The 16,399-nt window shown below is 48.5% G+C and overlaps 9 protein-coding genes and 1 non-coding gene across 10 annotated transcripts; 9 read left to right on the top strand and 1 right to left on the bottom strand.

Annotated features, from left to right (window-relative positions):
- The first annotated feature begins 19 nt into the window (after positions 1 to 19).
- F5891DRAFT_996772 (cyclin-like protein) lies at positions 20 to 1,794 on the top strand. Its single transcript, XM_041378403.1, has 6 exons — positions 20 to 464; positions 518 to 752; positions 807 to 930; positions 990 to 1,035; positions 1,093 to 1,292; positions 1,343 to 1,794. Exons 1-6 carry the CDS (start codon positions 265 to 267, stop codon positions 1,690 to 1,692), a joined length of 1,155 nt encoding a protein of 384 aa, XP_041233311.1. The 5' UTR covers positions 20 to 264; the 3' UTR covers positions 1,693 to 1,794.
- Positions 1,795 to 1,869: 75 nt separating this feature from the next.
- Positions 1,870 to 2,870, top strand: F5891DRAFT_939028 (P-loop containing nucleoside triphosphate hydrolase protein; the record flags this gene model as incomplete). Its single annotated transcript, XM_041374208.1, has 5 exons — positions 1,870 to 1,980; positions 2,045 to 2,199; positions 2,268 to 2,349; positions 2,419 to 2,447; positions 2,510 to 2,870. 5 exons carry the CDS (start codon positions 1,870 to 1,872, stop codon positions 2,868 to 2,870), a joined length of 738 nt encoding a protein of 245 aa, XP_041233310.1.
- A 60-nt stretch (positions 2,871 to 2,930) lies between these two features.
- Positions 2,931 to 3,786, bottom strand: F5891DRAFT_939466 (uncharacterized protein; the record flags this gene model as incomplete). Its single annotated transcript, XM_041374227.1, has 6 exons — positions 2,931 to 3,017; positions 3,078 to 3,160; positions 3,219 to 3,286; positions 3,310 to 3,403; positions 3,462 to 3,536; positions 3,588 to 3,786. Coding segments are annotated over 6 exons (606 nt in total), but the record flags the coding sequence as incomplete, so codon positions are not given.
- Positions 3,787 to 4,087: 301 nt separating this feature from the next.
- On the top strand, positions 4,088 to 5,263 carry F5891DRAFT_996765 (Tim17/Tim22/Tim23/Pmp24 family-domain-containing protein). The gene is made up of 4 exons (XM_041378402.1): positions 4,088 to 4,516; positions 4,689 to 4,832; positions 4,884 to 4,994; positions 5,059 to 5,263. Exons 1-4 carry the CDS (start codon positions 4,210 to 4,212, stop codon positions 5,139 to 5,141), a joined length of 645 nt encoding a protein of 214 aa, XP_041233308.1. The 5' UTR covers positions 4,088 to 4,209; the 3' UTR covers positions 5,142 to 5,263.
- On the top strand, positions 5,241 to 7,274 carry F5891DRAFT_996757 (velvet factor-domain-containing protein). Its single transcript, XM_041378401.1, has 8 exons — positions 5,241 to 5,355; positions 5,408 to 5,733; positions 5,810 to 5,865; positions 5,926 to 6,189; positions 6,244 to 6,381; positions 6,439 to 6,687; positions 6,756 to 6,862; positions 6,923 to 7,274. The coding sequence occupies exons 2-8, from the start codon at positions 5,572 to 5,574 to the stop codon at positions 6,994 to 6,996; spliced, it is 1,050 nt and encodes a 349-aa protein (XP_041233307.1). The 5' UTR covers positions 5,241 to 5,355; positions 5,408 to 5,571; the 3' UTR covers positions 6,997 to 7,274.
- A 559-nt stretch (positions 7,275 to 7,833) lies between these two features.
- On the top strand, positions 7,834 to 8,518 carry F5891DRAFT_1180757 (uncharacterized protein; the record flags this gene model as incomplete). Its single annotated transcript, XM_041365977.1, has 5 exons — positions 7,834 to 7,888; positions 7,941 to 8,087; positions 8,129 to 8,217; positions 8,275 to 8,296; positions 8,358 to 8,518. The coding sequence occupies 5 exons, from the start codon at positions 7,834 to 7,836 to the stop codon at positions 8,516 to 8,518; spliced, it is 474 nt and encodes a 157-aa protein (XP_041233306.1).
- A 217-nt stretch (positions 8,519 to 8,735) lies between these two features.
- On the top strand, positions 8,736 to 10,224 carry F5891DRAFT_996740 (cytochrome c1, component of the mitochondrial respiratory chain). The gene is made up of 7 exons (XM_041378400.1): positions 8,736 to 8,879; positions 8,935 to 8,982; positions 9,042 to 9,238; positions 9,289 to 9,586; positions 9,649 to 9,796; positions 9,849 to 10,034; positions 10,087 to 10,224. The coding sequence occupies exons 1-7, from the start codon at positions 8,784 to 8,786 to the stop codon at positions 10,116 to 10,118; spliced, it is 1,005 nt and encodes a 334-aa protein (XP_041233305.1). The 5' UTR covers positions 8,736 to 8,783; the 3' UTR covers positions 10,119 to 10,224.
- A 271-nt stretch (positions 10,225 to 10,495) lies between these two features.
- On the top strand, positions 10,496 to 12,651 carry F5891DRAFT_1219969 (SAC3/GANP/Nin1/mts3/eIF-3 p25 family-domain-containing protein; the record flags this gene model as incomplete). The annotated part of the gene is made up of 10 exons (XM_041369391.1): positions 10,496 to 10,527; positions 10,581 to 10,748; positions 10,780 to 10,827; positions 10,878 to 11,145; positions 11,199 to 11,276; positions 11,326 to 11,460; positions 11,514 to 11,582; positions 11,631 to 11,760; positions 11,831 to 12,038; positions 12,094 to 12,651. The coding sequence occupies 10 exons, from the start codon at positions 10,496 to 10,498 to the stop codon at positions 12,308 to 12,310; spliced, it is 1,353 nt and encodes a 450-aa protein (XP_041233304.1). The 3' UTR covers positions 12,311 to 12,651.
- A 311-nt stretch (positions 12,652 to 12,962) lies between these two features.
- On the top strand, positions 12,963 to 13,034 carry F5891DRAFT_t13. The gene has a single exon. It is a non-coding gene; the product is annotated as a tRNA-Glu (tRNA).
- A 472-nt stretch (positions 13,035 to 13,506) lies between these two features.
- F5891DRAFT_996726 (WD40-repeat-containing domain protein) lies at positions 13,507 to 16,313 on the top strand. The gene is made up of 10 exons (XM_041378399.1): positions 13,507 to 13,665; positions 13,712 to 13,968; positions 14,024 to 14,093; positions 14,146 to 14,335; positions 14,404 to 14,548; positions 14,604 to 14,703; positions 14,752 to 14,874; positions 14,928 to 15,185; positions 15,249 to 15,722; positions 15,818 to 16,313. The coding sequence occupies exons 1-10, from the start codon at positions 13,555 to 13,557 to the stop codon at positions 16,067 to 16,069; spliced, it is 1,980 nt and encodes a 659-aa protein (XP_041233303.1). The 5' UTR covers positions 13,507 to 13,554; the 3' UTR covers positions 16,070 to 16,313.
- The last annotated feature ends 86 nt before the right edge of the window (positions 16,314 to 16,399 follow it).

Raw genomic sequence — 16,399 nt, 5'->3', positions numbered from 1 at the left:
TAGTTGTACATGTCCCTACGGCAAATAAAATAACAAAGGAATGGTCGTAAAACTCATTCAACTTGATCTGGAAGTCGAACGTAGAACATATAGGAATGGCGCATCAGTGGGCTGCATCAGTGCCGTGTCACATGCGCGTCACGACCGCGGCAAAATAGCTACGCCCTTCAGTGACGCCTACCTAGCGTGTGTCACATTGGCTCCCAAACGACGACGACGACATTTTGAACATCCCTGATAATTGTGTATATCTCGAGTAGTACTATGGATTCAGGACACTCCAGGGTTCCATCGCCGTCACAACTGCCAGCTTCATTCTCAAAATATCATCATCCCTATTTCACGTCAGCTGAGGTACAACACCTATCCGAGAAACAACGCGGAAAGCTGTCTGCCACGCAAGAAGAGAAAGCAAGGCAACAAGCGTGTGGCTTTATAGAAGCCGTGGGCTCGAAGATTGGCTTGTGCGTTTCTGCCTACAGAGAAAGATATGCTCATGTTGACGGCAAAAGGACAGTCCTAGGAAGACTTTAGCCACTGCCCAGAATCTGTACCACCGCTTTCACCTGTTCTTCCCTCGAAAGGACTTCAACTACCACGATGTCACTCTGGCAGCACTGTACGTCTCCACCAAGATGCACGACACGCTCAAAAAGCCTCGGGAGATTCTCATGGTGTCATATGCTGTGCGATTCCCAGAGCTTGCAGCCAAGTCGAAGTCTGTTGGCGGAGAAGTCGATATGGATCCCCCGGTGAGTGATGATCTATGAATTTCAACTGCTCTTCTACTGACGTGGTGAATTTAGACGGCTGAGAACGACCGCCAGAGACTGCTGGCTGTGGAGCGACTGATTTTAGAGACAATATGTTTCAATTTTACCAGCAAAATGCCATTTTCGTATGTGATCAAAATTGGGAGGAAGTTGAAAGGTGTGTCTACTCCATTCAATGCTTTCTACACTTTCACACTCAACCTTCTGCATATTTAGCATCGAAGAAGTTGATTAAATGTGCATGGCGGCTCACTATCGACAGGTGTGTCACATTCTTTATTGTAGTTCACCTTATATTCATATCTGAGCGAAATTACAGTCACAGGACATTGGTACCAATCATGTATCCACCGAATACTGTCGCATTAGGATGTCTATATACTGCATCCTTGCTGACGACCCTCGAACCGCCGCCATCTCCCCTTGTAGAGGCACAATTGGACTCGCGGGTAGCAACCATTCTAAAGGAAAAAGGCGATTGGGAGCGGACGTACCTGGCTGAAGCCGAGGACTTGGAAGGTTGGGAACTTCTCCACTTGCGTTCCCCAACTGATTATCACCTCCCACAGAAATTGCACATGTACTTATCGACCTCCTTATACAAGCCGCGCAAAACCCGTCGGCCAATACGTCTCCACGTACTCCGGCATCCCCTTCCCCGCACCCGTCACCACGAAATCAACATTTGTCACCCGTTGGCACCCCGCAACCTCCGCCAATTCCATACAAAGCGGATCAGCTTATTCGTCTTAAGATTATGATGCGGCAAAATGAACACCCGCTGCGGCCACAGCAACCTCTCGGGAGTGCTGATCCAAGCGAATTATATAATGGGAATGATATCGCCATGCTAGGGAGAAACCAAGGGACTGTTAGATTTTTGTTTGGACCTCCAGGAATTGTTGGTCAAGGAGTGTAGGGTGTCGAGGATTTGAACCGTGAATTTCACTTTATAAAATTATCTTTTGAGTTAGATTGTAGCGGGTCCGGTGGCGGCCTCCGTGTGAGTTAATTTTGAATCACAGCTTCAAGTTGAATTGCATCCAACTTGGTGGAAATTCAAACCCTTTACTTGATTCTTCACACCGTGACTACTATGACAGAGTCTTCAGACAAGAAGGACCAAGATGAAACCTTGCAAGATCCAACACCGTTTGCTGGCACACAGACAATGCTTATCCTTGTTGGACTGGTGGCATCGGGAAAGGTAATTGCATTTGATTTTGGGATCATTGGTGGTCCGGAAACTATGGCCGACACAATTCTTGTAGTCCACGTTTGCTCAGGCACTCGAACATCACTTTCCGCAATTTCGTAGATGTAATCAAGATGAGCTTGGGACGAGACAGCGCGTCGAGAGTTTAGCTCACCGCGCGCTCCGCGAAGGCTTATCGCCTTGTATTGACAGGTGCAACTTTGATGCGATGTAGGCCTTTTTGTATCACGTTGTATCCAAATTGAAGAAGCTGATATTACGGCTGTCACTACCTACAGACAGCGATCACACTGGATCAATATCGCTCGCCAGTTTCCTGGTACTTCGATCAGCGTTATTGTTTTCGATACCCCCTATCAGGTTCGTTGAGGTTCACGAGAAAGAATCAAAGCTAATCGTAGCTTTATCATACACTGCATTTATATCTAGGTTTGCTCTGCTCGTCTTCAGGAACGTACGTGAACTTGTTTATGAATTATTTATTACAGAGATTGATGACGATGTGTTGCTTAACAGGAAGTTCGCATCCAACCATTAAGGACCCCCAACAAGGTCAATCTATTCTGGCTAGGTTTGCATCAGACCTCCAGTTTCCGCACCCGAACGAAGGCCATGATCACATTCTTTACTTAAAGCCTTCGGACCACCCTCGTACCGAGTATACGGGGGAAGACATTGGTTTGATATTACAACGGCTCCAAGCATCTTCTACATATTTCAAACGGGGAAACCTTTCAGCCTCCAATCAGATACGAGGTCGCGGGTACGAGGCTCATCGCGGTGGCAGGGGCCATCGCTTTCCGTCTAGTAGACTTCCCAAGTCCTATTCTGGAGCAAGACTAAATGACAAGACAAGTACTTCGCACATAGCCCAGCGTTAAATTTTCAAATGACCGGAGACCACGCTTTTTGATGCCACAAAACCCGCGCGGGAATCGGCATTACGAATCTGATTTTCTTGCTGAGCTGTCCGTGCTATCCGTGTTTTCCGCGATTTTTATGGTCTTGCCTAGAATCTTTGCGCTCACCTGTAGTTGAAGTAGTGATATATGAGATTTGAGATCACGATCGAGATTTGAATTACTAACGTTCCGAATATGCATTGCGGCACGCTCGACGCCGTATTCTTTGGCACGTTTATACTGCTTCAGAGCCTCTTCGAGTTGCCCAGCTTCACAAGGAGCGAAAGTTAATTTTAGGAACAATAAGCCATGTCATAATTTACTCACTGGCTTCCAAAACTGCGGCGAGATTGAAGGCGATCTCAGGGTCTTCCGGTGAGAGGGAAGCCGCAATACTGGAACACAATAGTCAGTGAACCGATAAGGAAGCTCTAAGCAGTTTACGTGCTGGAGATGATGCAAAGCGAGGTCAGGACGTGCAACAGGAGATATTATGTATGCGCTTGCGAGGTCTTTCGGATACTAATGTCGTCATCCAGATTTAGACAATTCTTAAGATGAGGCACGCACTTGTGTGAGCATCGGCACTAGCGGGTTGCAGTGCTATTGACTCTTTCCAAGCCGCAATGGCATTGTCAAACTCCTCTAAGAATTAATTACTCAGCACCCTGAAATCTTTGGATAAGTGGGACAAACTGAGGTGATAATGCGTGACGCCCAAGTTGAACAGAGAGCTAGCGTTACGCTTGATTTCAACACTACGATTGTAAAGTTCTTTGGCGCCTTGAATGTCACCCTCCTCTAGCTTCTGGGTCCCCTGTTCTAGACATTGCATGGCTTCCATCTCTGCAGGATCCGATGCCGTCGAATGCAGTGTAGTGGAAGTTGCCCATCCTTAAAAATACCGGTTTAGCGCCAAATGAAAGTAGAAAATGCGGTGCTGACTTTTGAATACATTGTTCCATGATTCACCCGCACAATTGCGACGGAACGCATAGCCGGGACGCGCTGTGGCAATGACAGGTGCTTCGTGGCCTGCCGTGTGTACTAAAAGCCTTGAACGGGGAGCTCGGCTCGATTTGAAGGACGCATTTGTCCTCAAAGAGAAGCTAGCAGGCCTTGAGAGGGCGCGTGTGCTCGCGGTCGCAAAGGACATTTTTCTAATTGTTCAGGTTTAAAGCGGTAAGTACGTTTGGAGACGACCCAAGTAGGTGGTACTTTAGGTAATCTATTCTCACGCACCCTCGCGCCGTTCCAAAATTTCGTCGGCTATCCGCTCGTTGCTCTCACTCGCCACCAAAGCTGGTTGTTCTTAAGCATGTCTTCAAGTGACCCTCAAAACTCGGCCTCCGGCTCGCAGGACCCAACGTCTTTTTTGCGGTCGGCCACTTTCTCGCGTGATGGACCAGCAGTGTCCGTGGAGAATGCTGTAACGGCTAATGACTTGCTCCTGGGTGCATACGACCCGGCCAAACTACATCCTCTAGCTCAACTTGGGGATCAATTAGACTATCTTGTACTAGATGACGATAAGACGAGTGAGTTGCCGGGGGCTGGCACAGCCATTCCTTCTCGAGGTTGGAGTGATGATTTATGCTACGGAACTGGCACAATGTATCTCAGTGGTAGGTCTTCTTTTTTTCGGCTCCTTAACATGAGTTTTGCACGAGTTTGTACGTCTACGGCTCGTGCCCTCTCTTATTCTATCTTCTCTCACCTTATCGTATTGCTGTCATCTCCAACTTCGGCCATTCTTATTGTTTTCTGTTGTCACATGCTCATTTATCTTTCCTTAAGGTCTGGCTTTGGGTGGCTTTTGGGGTGTGAGTGAAGGCGCTCGAAGACCTCTAGCCGTATCAAATACCCGCCTCCGGATCAACAGCGTTCTTAATTCTGTCACGCGAAGAGGAACGTTCATAGGTAACTCAGCTGGTGTACTTGGTGAGTTCACCTTTCCTGTTGGGGTATGTCACTGATTTTCATTACTCATAGCCCTTGTCTATAACGGAATCAACTCCACCATTGACTCTTTTCGCGGAAAACATGACACAGCCGGCAGTATGGCTGCCGGTGCATTAACAGGCGCCCTCTATAAGTCAACAGGTACAGATGGTTTTCCCCAGCCTCTCTGTTTACGTTCTTTAATAAAAAAACTTTTCTTCGTTAGCCGGGGTAAAACCCGCTCTTGCAGCAGCATCAGTGATATCGGGAGTGGCAGGGATTTGGAGCTACGTGAAGAAGAGCGTATGATAGACTGCTGTAACATATACCTTCCTAATATTTGCTTACCTATGTGAGATTTTATTCTGACATGTAAGCGTCCCAATGGGATTTACAGAACCTCGGCCGGTCGTTCAGGCCTGTTTAGATCACTACTGCGGGAGATCCAAAGAAGACGTGCCTTCAGCTTCCCAAATACTGCTCCGAACAGATTTGGAACCCTATATCGGTCGCCTTCAGATCTGTCAGTGTCAAACTTTTTGGGTACTGAGATTCAGAATTCTGATACCTTTCAGTCTTCCTCTGACCCCGAGCTCCGCTCCCTGGAAATAGGTATTATATGATATGGTCACCTACAAACGAAATGGATAAATTCCAAGCTCCTATGCTCTAGAGTATTGATCAATCCTCCTGTAGGCTCAGCGTGCGCCTTGTCTCCCAGGCAAATATCTCGTGACATATGCAAACTCGCTGTATTGACTCCTACTGGTCTAGGCAATACTCATGGGAAAAGGTGTCAGCCAAGAATGGTTTGAGCTCTCCCTACAAGTCGTTGAACTATCACGCTCACGATGTTGACCATGCGTCGCGCACGCGCTCCAGTGTCGAAGGAGATGTTGCAGTGAGTGCTTGCTTGCTGTCTATCCTCACGCACACATCGGAGCCTAGCTCACTTTCCACCATTACAAATGTCTCAGCGTACACGTCAAATACGTCCGGTAACGCCTATCACACCCATAAAGTGTATATCATCGTACGTGGTTCATCTGTTCTAGGGCTCCGGCTTGCTGAGCGAACTACGCTTGATGCCTAGCAGCTACAAGAAGCTCTTTCACGAATTGCCCTGGGAAAGCCCTCAGGGTTCACCGAGGTCCGTAGCTGCCAGCGACCATTCGAACACACAGTCACCGCCGTCGTCCTGGAGTATGCCATCTCAGTCTGAGTCATCTAGCCAGCAGGGCACTGCTTGGAGCCAGGCTTCTTCCGCTGATCGCACTAGTCCATCCATGTCTAATCAATATATTTCGAGTCAATCTCGGGTCCAACACTCCTCCTTCCTAAACGATGGTCAAACGAGGCGAGTTATTTGTAGTATATTGATCTTTCTCGCGTTGACGAATTGGTAAGCTAGGTCATACCACCTTGATGTCGTGCAACATCCCCAAAGAACCGCGGAATTTGGTTCTGCTAGCCTCTCCCGTTTGCCACTAGCTCCGCCAGTAATCGTGCAGCTCACTGTACGCGATCGCTTTGGAAATTCCATCATTCCGTAAGTTCCGTCAGCATCTCACAAGGTTAGCGTACAGGAATATAATTTTTCCGACAGTGAGATGGAGCTGCCATTCTTGATCGCCCACTTGTCACTATTCACGGATGATGGGTCACCGTTGGACATGGGCACCTCACCAAACGGGGAGGCACCTCCGCGGCGTTTGCTTTACGGAAACCTAGTGTCGTCACCTCAGAAATTGCGCGACCTTCAGGGCCGTCTTGGATTATATTTTCTGTTCCCCGACGCGAGTATACGTTGGCGCGGCCGCTTCCAGCTCGGGATTTCTCTATTACGGATATCAGAGTACGTGGAGCAGGAACGAGGCGGGTGACCATGACTGAATTTATGAAATTCATTTCTTATATTCGCAGGACTAATGCTTCTGGTACTATGAGTATTGCATCTCAGGGGACTGTGCTTGCACAGGCTCGCACACGGTCATTTGATGTCTGTGCCCATGAAAATTACGTCGCACCGCGTAAGGACCTGGCTTTGTTGTTGATCTTTCTTGCTGATGTGACGACTCTTTCCAAAACAGCCATTACACGCTTAACGCAAAGCTTTTTGAGACAGGGTGCGCGAATCCATGCCTTCACGCCAAATGGTCCTTAGACCCTAGAATTTGTGTTCGGACTTTCCGACGCATGTTGATCACTTTCGGATAACCTTCGCATTTTTTTTTTCGTTTTCGCTTTCTGCTGTATATCATAGTCGGTGCACTCATTCGACCTTTCTATACTGACACCTGTTTCTGCTATTTCTTGTCGCTGCATGACGCTCTCGACCTGCTGACTGCATATATCATCTGGCTATAATTGCAAACACACGTTGAGGAGATAAGTTAGATTATTCAATTAGAGTTTGCATGCTGTATCGTTCAGTGTCTTGGTGAGGTAATAACGAGTGTAAAGTAAGCGAAGGGCGTCTGCATGACAATTAACCCGCAACGTTGACAGGTCGAGCGCCTCTGTGTCATCGTTGATCTAATGCCGCTAATTGATCACAAGATTTGGCCTAAAGCATAACTGCGGCCGACGACGAGGGAGATCACGCAAATACTTTACTAGTACGCCTGCAGGGATTCATCTCCGGTTCATGAGCGATGGTTAGGCGGCCAGTGGTAATAAATCTAATGATTGATGTAACACACCAAGCGCCATGCTTGCCTGCTCTGAGACAGGGTGGTTCCCCAGTAGTAGCATGGAATTGGTAGTTCACAAGATATTTTGGCTCGAATGCGACTGCGGTCGGACCTATGACTTTGCTGCGGTTACAGTGTTGCACTGCCCAGGCCATTTGAATCACTGCTGGGAGTCACCTTGGCATGCCTCGTGCAGCGTGAGAAACGCGCACGAGATAAGTTTGGTGCAAAGCGACAACGGGTTTAGTTCTACTAGTACCCTCTCCTTCTCATTGTCAACATTAATTAACGGTTTCCTCCATCGAACAATGGCCAACAAGGATTACTACGGCGGTCAGCAACAACAATACTACCCACCCCAAGGTTGGTTACACATCTTTCGGTGTTTTGATATTTGAAACCTGAAGGACTGCAGGTCCACCACCAGGACAGGGGGGTTACTATCCCCAACAACCCCAACAATCGTACGGAGGGCAGCCTTACGGTCAATCTTATGGCGGACCTGGTTACCAACCTCAACCACCACCGCAGACAGTTTACGTGTCAGTACATAACCCTGCACGTCTGAACTGCGCGCTAACACGAGGCTGAAAATTTTCGTAGACAACAACCTGCTCAGTCCAGTGGTGCTGGTGGAGGCGCTGGCTGCCTGGCTTGTCTCGCTGGTGCATGTCTTTGCTGCTGTGCCGAGGGTAGGTGTTCTCCGAACCCTTGGCAAATCACCGGCATACTGAAATTCACACTAACAGAGGCACTTTGCGACTGTCTATTGTAAGACTTGGAGATTGCGTAGCAGGGCTACTGTCCGCTGGCACGGCGCAATATTGCCTAGTTGATGAGAACCCACTCATGATCACGCTGTATATGTCGGCTGGATGCCTTTATGCTACAATGGACACGAACCTTTACTTTCTCTCCTTGGTTATGAGCCATCCTGATTTCTATTCGTTGGACTACGATACCGTACTTCGTGATAGTGTCGTTTCTGAATGACTTTGTGAGGCCTGTGACATTGTCATTTTTTTTGTAAAATTATTCGTCAGAGATATCATACCCTTTCCACTTTTTGCACGTTTGGAGAAAGTCTGAAAGACAAAGGCTGTGAAATCCAGGTGATTGTATTGGACGATCGGAAACTACGGTACTGCCGACTAAGCCTCCGGTTCGTTCCGTGACTGATATGTGTGATGCGTGACACTGACAGTCACCACTTCAAGGCCTTTCCGCTCCTCGAAAATCTTGAGGACTTGAAACCAAAATGCTGTCGAGGCTTCCCGTGGCCGCGCTCAAGAGCCAGTCTGCAATAGGCGCATCTCGCTCTGCCTTCAGCGCCCTCAAAGCGCGTGCTACGTCGGTCAGTTCTACTTCTCAATAACTAACCCGAAGTTTGTCTGCTCAACCTCCGACAGCAGGTCCGATTTACTTCATCCAGTTCAGCCTCCTCAGCTAAACTTGAGGTTGGTTCTTTATGTGTCTTAGAATGTTTCTCAAAGAATTCACTCGTTTTTAAATGCAGTCACTGTTCACATCTCGCGCGTCACTCATCTCCGCTGCCCTTTTCTCTGCTGGCTCAATAGCATGGTATACCCATCTATATGGCTCCCTCCCCTTCGTTGGCGAGGTGCATGCAAATTCGCTGGCCGACGACGGTCTCCATCCCACTGCGTATCCTTGGTCTCACAAGGGCTTGTTCGACAGCTTTGACCACTCTAGGTATGTCCGCGTTGACTACCGTGAAATATCTTCTGACACCTGTACCCTAGCATCCGTCGCGGTTTCCAGGTTTATCAGGAGGTTTGTGCTGCATGTCACTCGCTCGACCGTATTGCCTGGCGCAACCTTGTTGGGGTGTCCCATACTGCCGACGAAGCGCGTTTACTCGCCGAGGATGTAGAGTACACGGACGGCCCAGACGATAAAGGCGAGATGTTCCAGCGTCCCGGAAAGCTTTCCGACTACCTTCCTTCTCCATACCCCAATGAGGAGGCTGCTCGGGCCGGTAATAGTGGTGCCCTTCCTCCCGACTTAAGCTTAATCATCAAGGCTCGTCATGGTGGTGCGGTAAGTGGTTTGAATCGTTCGTATAATGAGGAAATTCGCTCATATGTCGCTTCGTCAACCAGGATTACGTGTTTTCCTTACTGACGGGTTATATCGACCCCCCTGCTGGTGTTGAAATTCGTGAAGGAATGAACTACAACCCTTACTTCCCTGGTGGTGCCATCTCTATGGCGCGTGTCCTCTGGGACAATCTCGTTGAGTACGAAGATGGTATGTCCCTCTCTCGTAAGCTAGGCTGGCCCTGTATTGAAGATCGCTATAGGCACCCCTGCCACAACCTCTCAGATGGCCAAAGATGTTGTCACCTTCTTAAACTGGGCAGCCGAGCCCGAGCACGACGAGCGGAAGAAAATGGGTATCAAAGCTGTTATCCTCTTCTCTGCGCTATTCGCTGTTTCCATCGGGGTGAAGCGGTTCAAGTGGACCGTAATCAAGAACAGGAAAATCTGTAAGTTCTAAAGCTCATTGATACTGCTAGCAGATCTTGATCGAGTTCGTAGTCTACAACCCGCCCAAGGATTTGAACCATTAGAGAACTTGCGTACATAGGGCGGATCGAGTATCCCATAGACTCTTACGGCCATCAGATGCTGCAATCCATGTTGCATCCATCTAATGAGACTGCTTTTCAACCGCGAGAGTTTTTTCATGTGTGAATTTGGTTGCCTTACTGAGGTCTTTGGGAGCGAACGCGCGAAAGCCTCAAGGCAATATGAGAAAGACGCTATACCACCGACGAACGTGGGAAACTCGGGGTGGGACATGCTGGTGCTTCGTTTAGGAACGCTGTCCTTTCTTCTCGCAACCTTGCTCAAGCTTTGATTTCCCTTCACCAATTTCTATACCGACAATTGTCCTCATCCCAATATCACAGCATAACGCACACTAAAAGTCTATCACTAAATCACCATGTCGTCTGAGTCATGGCCTCCACCACTGAAGTAAGCGCCCATATCTTCACTTTAAGCTAGTGAAGCTGAAGTCGGTGGTTTAGGGAATGGGTAGCACGATGTCTGGGGCAAATGACAGATGCTAATAGGGCAGAGGCTCAGGCTGAGCTGAGAGAGTCAATTGCTAACGCTTTCGCTGAAAAGACTCTATGGACAACCGACTGGGCTGGTGTACAATTAAAAAGGTGCGGTCTGAGTTCGTCGCAAGCTGAGTTACAGATTTCAGTGACTTGCGACATCCAGTCTGATGCCCAAAGCTCCCCCGGTGCTCAATACCCTCAAGCGCAAAATGTCAGTGTCATGCGCTTCCAATGTTACCATGACTCATTGATGCTTTAAAGGAATGACACTCCACCGATGAGCAAGAAAGCAAAGAAAGCTGCGGCGCAGAAGCGCAATGATGCCAACCTCGACTTCGGGGATCAGGCGGCTCTTAATCGCCGAGCCGAACGTTTTCAGCGGGAACATGATATAGAGCGACAGAAGAGTATGCGTAGTCAGGCCTCTCTCCAGGCTAATAATCAGAATGCTCACCTCTTCAACCGGATATCACGTTCTGACTCGCCGAGTGCCTTTGGTACTAATCCTGACGACCCTGAGGCGGATCCCGTCCGTCTATGTCCATTCCCGCACTCAATGCGAATGCTTATCTTATTGCTTAGAACGTGCTTGACTGGGATAAGTATACAATCGTTGGGACGAATCAGGAGTTATTTAAGGACTATCTGCGTCTTACCTCAGTATGAGATTATCCGATACAATCGTTTTTTCTTCTGACTTTTCGCACAGGAACCAAAACCAGAAACGATCCGCCCATACTCAGTTCTCCAACAGACACTCGTCGAACTCAAGAAGCGCTGGAAGGACAAGGTGTCATATAATTGGATATGTAATCAGTTTAAGAGCCTGCGGCAAGATCTCACCGTGCGTTATCCATCGCTTGTATATTTCATGTTGACACGTGCCCCTCTCGGTAGGTGCAACGAATAAAAAATGAGTTTACAGTACAGGTATATGAGATCCATGCACGTATGGCACTCGAAAGCGTAGGTGCTGGATCTTTTATACGGCTTACAGCTGATCTGCTGCTGCAGTCGGACATGGTAGAATATAACCAATGTCAGGCAACACTTAAGAATTTATACGACCTCGGCATACCAGGCAAACACGAAGAATTTACCGCCTATCGTATTCTCATGCTCCTGCATGGACGGAATAAAAGCGGTGTGCCCCTTCTTCCCTTCTCGTCAGTTCAGGATATGACTCATACTTGTATTCCCGCTTTACTGCGTAGAGCTTAATCTCTACGTAGGTACGCTAACACCACGACAGAAAAGGGATCCCGCAGTGCAGCATGCACTTCAGGTCCAGCGCGCTATCTCCATGGGCAACTACCATGCTTTGTTTGAGATGTATTTCAATGCACCAAACATGGGGGCGTATATTATGGATTATTTCATTGATCGGGAGAGGACCAGGGCGTTGATGACTATGACAAAAGCGTGAGTATCTATCATCTCCATACGATTATAACCGTATCTTATTCGTCTCCATCAGATACCGCACAATAACAGTGTGCTTCATCCAGAATGAGCTCGGATTTGAATCAGTGTCGGACACACTCAAGTTCTTAGGAACGCACGGTTCTGCCTTTTTCGTCAACCCGAACGCCCTCGATCGGGACAAGACGGTGGAGTGTAAATCTGCTGCACCACAGTTGGCACAGGTTTACGAGGAGAAATACCGCAAGGTTGGGATCAAGGGTGCAATATAGTCTGCCTCATGCACACTGGCGCATCCCCTTTCTGCTTCCAATATCTTCCTTACCTCTCTTATCCTCCTGCATCGCTCCCCGTGTCACCTGTCTGTCTCTTCCGTCCCATTCACATGTCGTCAACTTCATCTTGTCCGCTCGATCTCACCTGGATGGTATACCATAGAAGGAGGAGAGATAACGATAATTTATATATCGCAGCGACTACTCCGTTCCCCAGCCTTTCCTCAGGCCTGTTTCTTCTCTCACCACAGTCACAACACAGTCTTCAAGCCTCACGTCAAGAGAACCATGAACAGAACACGGTATAGAGTCTTATTCTTGGCGTCTTGCAATTGTAGTTTCTTTAAGCCAGAGGGAGAGGATCGGAATCAGGATGGTTTTGTTTTGGGGGTAGCTGATTCCGGTCTTCCGGCAATGTAACAGTTTGTTGATGGAACTTGACTTGTTGGGTTTATGTGGTGAGCGTGTTGGGGTGGGAGGAGGTTGCTTTTGTGTATCTTATGTATCGTCTTACAATTGAAGTTAATGCCATGCGCGTTATATATAATTTTTAACTGAGTGTGATCGTTGAAAGTGAAACGTTGATCAGTGGCAACGGTGAAGTCCGTGCTAGCGCAATGTCAATGTGACACCGAACAACATCAACAAGTCGGATATGGTGTAACGGTTAACATTGCTGTCTTTCACACAGCGGCCCCGGGTTCGACTCCCGGTATCCGAATCATTTTTCGTTTCCGCGCAGAGAGCGTATGTTGCAATTCGGTCCATACGCTCTCTACGCGGGATGTGATTTTGAGGTGTGGGTGGTGGACCTGATTTTTTAGGGATCCGAGTAAGAGCGGACTGTCGACATCGCACGTAACTTGCACTTGAACTGATGGCGGTAGAGTGTGAGCTTAGGTCTTTCTTACGAATCGAAGTGATGTGCACTGTGCAGGGGTACGATTGCAATTAGCAGTGTGTTCCACCGTGACTAGTACATTATATAGCAAGAACTCCCTAAAGCTAAAACATTTCCATCCTTACGTTTGTATTTCCGGTAGTGGGACCCCTCACAGTGAGCCTGCAACAACAGATTAGCGATACGGAGGAGGGAGGGGTCGTTCTGACGATGTCCGTTCTCAGAGCGTGCATGAGTTTGAAAGCAACTACTAGAAGAAACTTGTGGCTGAGTCGGATGTTTTATAACGCGTCTTACACCGCCCCCTAGTCACCACCAAATCCTCTTTCAGATCTCATCAATGTCAGATAAGCGGAGAGCAGAGATCGAAGCTAAACGTGCAAAACTCGCAGAACTTCGGAAAGCTAGAGCAGACCGCCAACGAGCAGAAACTGAGCGACGCCAGGCAGAAGTTCGTTCACCTTCCCTTTACTCTTACGAAGCTCAAGCTTCTCTAGCCCGGTCCGTCTAGCGGAGCACGTCGCGACGTTGACGACCTCGTCAACCAACTCGTCGGAAGTCGCAGTGGCCTAGATACAGGCGAGGACCTTACCCCCTCCTCGTCCCTCCCCAACACCCCACCCCGACCGTCTACAAATCTACTCCACGGCTTGACGCTCTCACCGTCTGGCAGGGTGAGCAGGCAGAGCGATGTCGGGAGCGATAAAGTCAGTATGGGTACGACTATGATGGGGATGATGGAGCATGTTGATAGGTATGTACTCCCGTGGTTTCTTCGACGCTGGCGGTGATGTTCATATTACGTGAAGGGTGTTGACGCCGAGGTTCATACCAGACCTTATAGATGTCGAGCAGGAGCTATTCGAGCTTCCACAACGCGTAAGTGCCTCGACGTCATCCTCTCCCATCTAAAATCCTCACTCATACCCAGGAACGCGTGATCTACAACAAAGAGGTGCAAACGACAGCCATCGAAACTGAAACACCCCAAATATCAGAGAATGAGATCCGACAACAGATCATGCGCGAACGGGAGTTGGAGGCGGAGAGGATTGCCCAGGATAAGGAGCTCGAGGAGGAGAGTGTACAGCTTGAGAAGGAGATTGAGGAGGAGATTCGGGGTACGTTCTCCTTTAGTTCTCTTCACTTCACTCTGATACTTCGAAACTGAGACTGTTCAACCTTATAGAGCTTACGGAAGAGGAACGCTCACATATACTCAGTGCACCCGAATTCCTGGACTTTGTGGAACAATCGTCGAAGATCGTTCAACGTGCGTTGAACGATGGGTATGACTACATTCGTGATTATACTATAGGCACGGAGGCGAATGGGTGCGTTTCCTTTTATTTTGCTTATGCGATGTCAGAGTGTTAATACTTATTTCAGGGACGACTCAGAGGGAAAGCGCGTCAAGCGTATTTGTGCATTCTATGATGAACGCTGCGGCAAGAATAGGTCGATTACAGATATCGATTGGTCGCCCAAGGTCTCGGATGTCGTTCAAGCACGATGATTCTTACTGACTTTGATACAGTACCCGGAGTTGAGCGTAGCGTCGTATAACAAGAACCCTGCTGCATTGAACGAGCCAGATGGGATTGTTGCAGTATGGAACCTCCACCTACTCGACAGATCGGAGTTCGTGTTCCACTCACAGGTCGGTGAGCATATCTATAAGTCATGTATTTTTTTGACTGATATCTTGTCAAGTCTGATGTCCTCTCCGTCACGTTCTCCCCATTCCACTCAAACTTGGTGTTTGGTGGCACGTACTCGGGGCAGATTCTACTGTGGGACACGCGATCAAAACATCTACCTGTGCTGAAGACGCCCCTCTCGGCTGCTGGACATACACACCCTGTGTATGCGATGCAAATGGTCGGTACTCAGAACGCGCACAACTTGATTACCAGCAGTACAGATGGCACCGTGTGTAGTTGGCTCGTTGACATGCTCGCCCAACCACAAGTAAGCCTCTTTCTACCAAATATTGAGCTTAATTGATGCCTAAACTCCTAAATTTGTCCTCAGGAAACTCTAGAGCTTATTCATGCAGGCCACAACAAAACAGGCGAAGTAGCCATCACAACGCTGGACTTCCCGGATAATGAAACGACCACGTTTTGGGTCGGCACCGAAGAAGGCAATGTCTATCAAGCCAATCGCTACGACCGCGCGGGTGCAAAAGCCGGATTGAATCAGTATGATATCTACAAGGGACACGCGGGGCCTGTCATGGGGCTGCATTTTCATCCTCTTGTGGGACCTGTAGACTTCTCCGATCTATTCCTGACTGCGAGTGTGGATTGGACGGTGAAACTTTGGCGCGCAAAATCACTTGCGAAACCGTCAACTGCTGCGCATGCTATTTCTCCTATCTACTCCTTCGACGAGGCGGATGATTATGTGTATGATGTGAAGTGGCATCCAGCGCATCCTGCTCTGTTTGGAACGGTTGACGGGTCTGGGAGATTTGATGTTTGGAATCTGAATACGGATACTGAAGTGAGTTTTGGTTGCTTCAGTGATCCTGATCTAGATCGGGCACAATTTGATGCCGTGCACGGGACTCCGTTGCTAACATCCACTTCCATTTCCAGGTACCAATCGTCTCCACAAACGTCGGGTCCGGTCGAGCTATCAACAAGTTACAATGGGACAGAAAAGACGGACGGCGGGCCGCACTCGGAGGGAGCGACGGGAAGTTGTATGTCTATGATATTGGTGACATGGCACTTCCACGTGAATCTGAGTGGACGGATCTCCAGAAGACGGTGGCGGGTTTTATTGGGGGTGCGCAGGCGAACGGAGTAGTAGACGGAGATGCGACGCGGATCGTTGCTGGGCGGTAGTGCTTGGGAAATTCCCGTTGTTGTTCCGTGCCGTATCATGGGACTTTACTCGAGTGTCGTAAGTGGGGTTCTCTGTTTCACTCAGATTGATCTGTATGATACTTGCATTTTTCCCATGATACTTTAGTCTTTAGGACGGAATTAGTGGGTTATGCGAGGTTACGCGGAATGGTCTCAACAAAAATACGGAGAGCAATTAATAGTCTTATATACGGGATTTTTATCTGGGAATGATAGTGGAACGGCGATTCCGCCCATCCCGAAGGTGCTAGTACATAGCAGCTGTTTTGCTGTGTTGTGTTTCCCAATGAGTGCCCTGCGCAACGCCTC

This window comes from Suillus fuscotomentosus (genome assembly GCF_016647785.1).
Source record: "Suillus fuscotomentosus strain FC203 chromosome Unknown F5891scaffold_2, whole genome shotgun sequence".
NCBI lineage: Eukaryota > Fungi > Basidiomycota > Agaricomycetes > Boletales > Suillaceae > Suillus > Suillus fuscotomentosus.
The sequence above is the reverse complement of the archived record's forward strand: the minus strand, read 5'-3'. Positions and strand labels throughout refer to the sequence as shown.